General features: G+C 29.1%; 1 protein-coding gene across 1 annotated transcript; it reads left to right on the top strand.

Moving 5' to 3' along the window:
* Positions 1-977: 977 nt before the first annotated feature.
* LOC100790615 (choline-phosphate cytidylyltransferase 2) lies at positions 978-5313 on the top strand. The gene is made up of 8 exons (XM_041007850.1): positions 978-1093; positions 1229-1342; positions 3467-3562; positions 3899-3941; positions 4052-4207; positions 4325-4405; positions 4891-5001; positions 5116-5313. Exons 1-8 carry the CDS (start codon positions 978-980, stop codon positions 5311-5313), a joined length of 915 nt encoding a protein of 304 aa, XP_040863784.1.
* The last annotated feature ends 1565 nt before the right edge of the window (positions 5314-6878 follow it).

Raw genomic sequence — 6878 nt, forward strand, 5'->3', positions numbered from 1 at the left:
GACATTAAAATTATTTTGGGAGAGAGTTGTGCTTTTGTTAATTAACTCCTCCATAGTTGGTTCCATAATTCTTTTTTTTAATTGAGAATGTAAATCACAAATTTAATTATATGTATGAACTAATTTACTTTCCATTATGTGAATGATGTGTACTAAGTTATTATACCTATATACATTATATATGTATTCATTTAAGTAATAGTGCGTTGTTTGGTGAATGTATATCGTCAAAAATTTACTTTCATTTTTTATAAGAAAATTAATGGACTTTTCAATTAAAAATTGAAATTTTTGCGATTTAGAGTAGTGATATCATAGCGACGAGGCATGTCGTTACATCAAATGTATCCAAAAAAGATTATAGATAAAAATAAATAAAAATGTTTAAATGCTTAATATAGAAAAATTAAAAACCTACAATGAAATAGTGTACACTCTACCACATAAGATGTGATTAAATAATGTCATTTTCATTCTAGATAGGTTAAGCAAAGCCATTCTTAGTACATGGAGGAAAATAACATAATAAATCACTAATTCATTCCTAAAGTATCACTCTTTCACCTAAAAAGTCCTTAAACAAATAAAATAATATAAGAAATTCCTAAATATCGAATATCCTTCAATTTAGTTGTTCCCATGTTGATATATTTTACTAACATTAAGGGACTAATTTGAAAAAAAAAATATAGCACTTAAAAAAACTATGTAGCATGATTTCTAATACTTTAGGGACTACATATATAATTTAATTAGTTTATGAACTATTTAAGAGAGAGGTTAATACTTCATGGACCAAATTGATAGATTATTCAGAGGAACAAAATATTTAGTTATATAATTATTTACTTAACTTTAATTCTATATAAGAAAATGAAACATAGATGACGAAATTCACGCATAATCACAGGTGAATATTTGTTGTTAAGGAAATTAGAAAAAGAAAGACAGAGGAAAAATTCTAATTAGATCAGAAGATGGCGTTGGCCACTACCACTCCTCCGCAAGACCATCCTGCTCGTGTTTATGCCGATGGCATTTATGATCTCTTTCACTTTGGCCATGCACGCTCCCTTGAACAAGCTAAGAAATCGTATGTTTGTGTTATATTATATTTATGAATGTATGTCGTTTTAATTTATTTTTATTGTGTGTGTGTTTTCCATTTTAATTTATGTTTTATTTTTTATTCCAATGCATAACTTTTGTTTCTTCTTTGGAGTTGTAGATTTCCAAACACGTACCTTTTGGTTGGATGTTGCAGCGATGCAGTGACCCACAAGTACAAAGGCAAAACTGTTATGACAGAGGACGAACGTTATGAGTCCCTCCGCCATTGCAAGTATCATATCACTGTTACTTTTATTTTCTAAATTATCAATATCATAGATGAGACAAGAAAATGCATGTTACATAAACATTTTAAAAACAACATTGAAAAAAAATAATGATAATTCTATAAAATCTCCATCAAATGTGATGTCTGTTGAGTTAATCGAAGAACATACGAGAAACAATGTAAAAAAAATGGAATTGAAAAATAGAATCGGTTCACCAACCCAAATAAATTACACATGTACAACTAAATAAATAACAAATGAATGGAAATCACTACATAATTGGGGTGTGATGTAATTGTGGGTATGTTGTTACAACTGCATCATTGAGTCTACACCACATGATGCAATTCACAATTTATTTTGATATGTTTGCTGAGCTTATAATATATTGGATTGGCTGCAAGATGGAGGGCAAATTGATTGTCATAGTACATGATGGCAAGAGTGAAGTGGTAATCAAGTTCATGTTTTCATTGGTAAAGGGAAATCTTCTTTTGAGAAGTTTTGAGTGCATTCAAAGCAGGAAATAGATACATAAGTCGGAGTGGAGGAAGTTGTTTTCAAGATATAGCTACTTGATTAAGTGTAAGGAAAAATGTTATCATGAAATAAAACATGTCTTGAAATATAAGTTTCTCTATTTTGCAAGACAAAAATGTCCTTTCGTTATAGGTTTGAATCATAAGAAAATTCAATTTTGAGAATCTAACTTGTTTGCATGTTACAAGAGTGTTTTTGCAAGTCACATACATCCAAATGTTTTGATGTTTGAAATTTGGTTGCATACTTTTTTTTTTCATATGATGAGCGGTTAAGAAAAATTGAAGACAAATACCTATTTATGAGATATACAACATTGACAATAACATGATTCCAAAAACAATTAAAAATAACAACCTATAAAATAAGGCTCTATCTACAGCTAAAATGCATTTCTCTCCACAGCACCATTTTGTTGTGGAGTTTCACCACATGAGGTCTAATGGATAATGCTTCTTGATTTATAGAAATCAACAAGGTTAAATTCTAGTGCACTATTATACCTAAGACATTTTAAGTTCATGTCTAATGTAGATCTCAATTTAGGTAACGAACTTTTTAATGTGAGATGAGATTTCACATTTTGATTTTATAAAAAAAATGTCCAAGTATCAATAACTACACAAAAGTACTTATAACTAAAAACAAAATGCACAAAGATAAATGACACACTACATTTGTCCTTGGATTTTGTACAATAAATAGATGGATAATATTTTTGCATTAAAAGCAATTTCTCACGAGATGGGTGACCTAGATTTTGACACTAGATACTAAAATTGAGAGTTTAAATCTTTACAAAATTACATTGAGGGAGTAACATACTTTTAGACATCATTGCATATAAGCTTGACTTAAATTTAGCAACACCAATCATCTCCATAGTATGAAGGTCATGTATTTAACATGAGAAATAAAAAAAGTTAGAACAATGCAGTGAATTGGTTAGTTTGGACACGAAAATAAGGTTAAAGCTAAAACTTGGTATGTAAAGAACATCAATGTGAGAGTTTCTCAAAGAATTTTGTAGTTCTAGAGATATTAGCAATTACTTGGAAACCATCTATTAACATGACGAAAATGAGTTTTTATTTTGAAACTCTAATATGGAGTAACAAACAAGCAAACATGATTGGTTGCTAATGTATCAAGGATCTAGTTTTTTGGTTTTTTTGTAATTGGTCAAATTTCTAACATTACCTGAAGATTTGTGAGAATTTGATTAAGATGTCATAAAAGTTATTTGATTTGTGCTTTGACTTTCTTATTGTTATAACAATATCAACATAAACTTATGTTGTTCTTGGGAGTGAAAGTGCACTTGAACCTTAATTTCCTTTCTTTTGGTGTGTATCATTTTATCATTATCAAACATATCATCAAGCTTTGTGGTGTAGTTGTTAATTTCATAAGGCATCGTTTCTTCTAATTTGTGGAACGGGATTATAGAATCAATTCACTAGCCCAACTTATTGCACAAGTGTAAAATTGAATAAATAAAAAAAGAAATATCAATGCCCATAAACTTCCTAACCAACTAATGATTTGTATGACATTTTTTACGATAATTCTTTCACCATGAGCAGATGGGTGGATGAAGTCATTCCAGATGCACCATGGGTTATCAATCAAGAGTTTCTTGACAAGCACAAAATAGACTATGTTGCTCATGATTCTCTGCCGTAAGCTTAACTTAATTTTTTTTCCTATAATCCAATTGAGATTAATCTTTACTTATCTTTTCACAAACTTTCTATCTTATGTGCATTAAGTTTACAATATTGAAATAGTATTAAATATATGTTTCTAATTAGCATTATAATATTTTAAATAAGTAGTCCATGCATTAATAATTTTAGAAGTTTTTAATATGTTATTTAATTAGAAATTGACATGTATGGTAAGGCTACAATTTTATAATTACTATTTTTTTTATACGCCTATATTGATCATAGCTTCTTGCTTAAGCATTTAAATGCTTAATTTAACGTTAGGGGTTGTTAATGAATTCTTGACAGATATGCTGATACTAGTGGTGTTGCAAATGATGTTTATGAATTTGTATGTATCAGAATTTCCTTCCTTCAACATCAAATTTCTTTTTTTAAAAAAAAAATTGTTACAATTTTCTTTTCCTACTTATGTAACAAGTTGTATGATTTTCTATGCAGGTTAAGGCTGTTGGAAAATTTAAGGAAACACAACGGACTGAAGGTATTTCTACATCAGACGTGATCATGAGGATTGTTAAAGATTATAATCAATATGTGCTACGAAACTTGGATCGTGGGTACTCAAGAAAAGATCTCGGTGTGAGCTATGTGAAGGTATAATTTTGGTATAAATGTTTTTGATGATCTTATTATTTTTTAAATATGGCCCATTATCAAGTGAGTTTTTTCATGAAGGAGCCAATGTTTTGTTGTTTCTTTGGATATAAACAGGAAAAACGACTAAAGGTGAATAGGAGGTTGAAAACTTTCCAAGAGAAAGTAAAAGAGCATCAAGAGAAGGTTGGTGTAAAGGTCTTTTAAGTTAATGAGTCATATCATTTAATTAAGATGAGGGTGAATGCAATATATATGATGGGATGAAGGAAGAGGTAGTGGAGTAAGAGAAGATTACAGAGGTGGAATGAGAAAAAAATGTCCATAAAAATGGTGATTTTGTCAAAGTGGAAGTAAATTATTTTTGCACTTTGGTTTTAGTTTCTCCCGAATAATACTTTAAATGAGCAAATATGCTTCAATTATTAGGTTTTAGCACCTTTTCCTATAATAAAGGTAACACATTTTGTTTTTGCATGCAATGAAGGTTTATGAAACAATTAACTCTAAACAATTTTAATAATTATCTATTTATACTTAAAAAGTATTGTATCAGAACTTAGGTATGTTACATATGGACATTCATTCACATATATGCTTTATGTTGGCTTATTTATTTTAAAATTACCTATTGTGGATTTGAATTATAATGGATATACACATTTTTCGTTGCTCAAATACAGATTCAAACTGTAGCAAAGAATGTTGGTATGCATCAAAATGAATGGGTAGAAAATGTTGATCGTTTTGTTGTTGGATTTCTAGAAATGTTTGAAGAAAGTTGTCATAAGATGGTGAGCTAATTTATTCATAAACATGTTATTTATGCAAACAAGTCACTAGTTAATTAGCTTTTCATTATTTTTGTTTTTGTTTTCACTTTTTGTCACTCTTTGGGTATATATCAGGGGACTGCAATTAGAGATCAAATTCAAAAGAAGTTAATAGGTGAACAATCAAGTGATGTATCATTTCTTCTTCAAAATGGCAAGGACAATGAGGATGAAGAGTATTATTATTATGAGGGTGATGATAGTGATGAAGAATATTTTGATGATGATGAGCTTAATCCCTTGAGTAATGTGAAAGACCAAATAAAAAAGTAGGCATACTTCAGTGTAATTGTTGGGTTCTTGTCAAAATGTGGAGAGTAAGTTTTAGTGACACTTCTATAAAATTCCATGCTTAGTCTTGATTTAAGAAAGAAGAGGGCTTCCATTTTGCTAGGGTGGTCAAAACTTTCAGCATTTGGTGTGTAGGCATACTTTAAAAATGTTGTTTTATACATGCTTTGATAATAGAACATGATCTAAATTTTTGTTTTTGATTTTTGGATGGTGAAAATACAGTCATCACCTTTTCATTTGTTGCTCAATCCATTCACTTTTTCTCTATGTATGTTTTCATGGGATCCTAAAGGTTTAAAATACACTCATTTTCTTGTTGCATGGTGTTGGCCACGTCTCAAGTTAGGTGTGCGAAATATTGCTAAGTTGTGTTTGGTAGTTTCGATTTTAAATTTGATTTTTGTTGAATAACAATTAAAGTCCGTTTGGTTTGGAAATAGTGAGAGGAAATAGTATTTGGACTAGTACAATTTTGATGCATCATTTCTTCCTGGCTTTGCTTTTGTATCCCCCAAATAAAAATGTAGTTGTGTATCCAAACAAACCTTATTCATGATAAACCATTTATCTAGAGAAACAAAACAGTTGGTCATCTTATGGATAAAATAGTCTAATCCATTAGTATACATGTAGCCTCTATATATTTATATAAAGAAAAATACTTGCAACATACTTTTTAACACATTTTATATTATCGGACAAGATCTATTGAAAAAGCACAAAATTATATAGGTCATATTCCCTTTTTTTTAAGAATATAGGTCATACTCCTTATTTATTGAACCTCACTCATAACTTTTTATAACTTTTTAGTTTATAAATGTTAACCAATATCAAAGAATGTATTGGTAGCACAAATGTATTCTTATTAGTTGACTTCTTAAGCACTCTCTTAAACCGATGTTACTAAACCGATAGTTTATGGATGAACTCATGGGTATCTTAATCCTTTTAAAATAAGACTAAATTACAATTTTGGTCTCCTATAATTCCTAATTTGCAATTTTGATTACCTTATTTTTAAATTATTGATTTTGGTCCCATAATTTTTATAAGGCATAAATATGTTTTAGGTCATTAATAACTTAATGAATTCTTTTTAGGATTCCTAATAATTTTTTTTGTTGTGTTGGATCCCTGATATATCAAAAAATTTGTTTTGCATCCATGTCATCAATTAAGTGATGATGTGCTAGTTAAAAATTTTAAAACACGGTATCTGATGGTAAAACTACTGCTATTTATTTTGAATTTTCAATTACAATTTCTGACAATTAAAAATCACTTGAATCAGTTAAAACAAAACAAAAAAAAAAAAACTCTAGTTTTTATGAACCTTTAAATTAGTTCAATATTATATCAATGGTTAATATTTTATTTTTCTTTTTATCTTTTTTCGCCTCTGTTTCTAGATTTTTCCTTCTCTGTCTCTTTTTCTCTCTTATTTTCTTCCCTTGTTTTCAAATCTGAAATACCCATTTCATCATTTTTCTTCATATCTAAAATACCCCTTTCATGTCTCCAGTCATCTCTCCATCTCCCCC

Source organism: Glycine max, chromosome 13, assembly GCF_000004515.6.
Source record: "Glycine max cultivar Williams 82 chromosome 13, Glycine_max_v4.0, whole genome shotgun sequence".
Classification (NCBI taxonomy): domain Eukaryota; kingdom Viridiplantae; phylum Streptophyta; class Magnoliopsida; order Fabales; family Fabaceae; genus Glycine; species Glycine max.

Excerpts from the sequence above, each read along its gene's own strand:
- LOC100790615 (XM_041007850.1), top strand. The coding sequence starts at position 978 with ATGGCGTTGGCCACTACCACTCCTCCGCAAGACCATCCTGCTCGTGTT. Across the intron at positions 1,094-1,228 it reads CTTGAACAAGCTAAGAAATC|ATTTCCAAACACGTACCTTT; the intron begins GTATGTTTGTGT and ends TTGGAGTTGTAG. Across the intron at positions 1,343-3,466 it reads GAGTCCCTCCGCCATTGCAA|ATGGGTGGATGAAGTCATTC; the intron begins GTATCATATCAC and ends CACCATGAGCAG.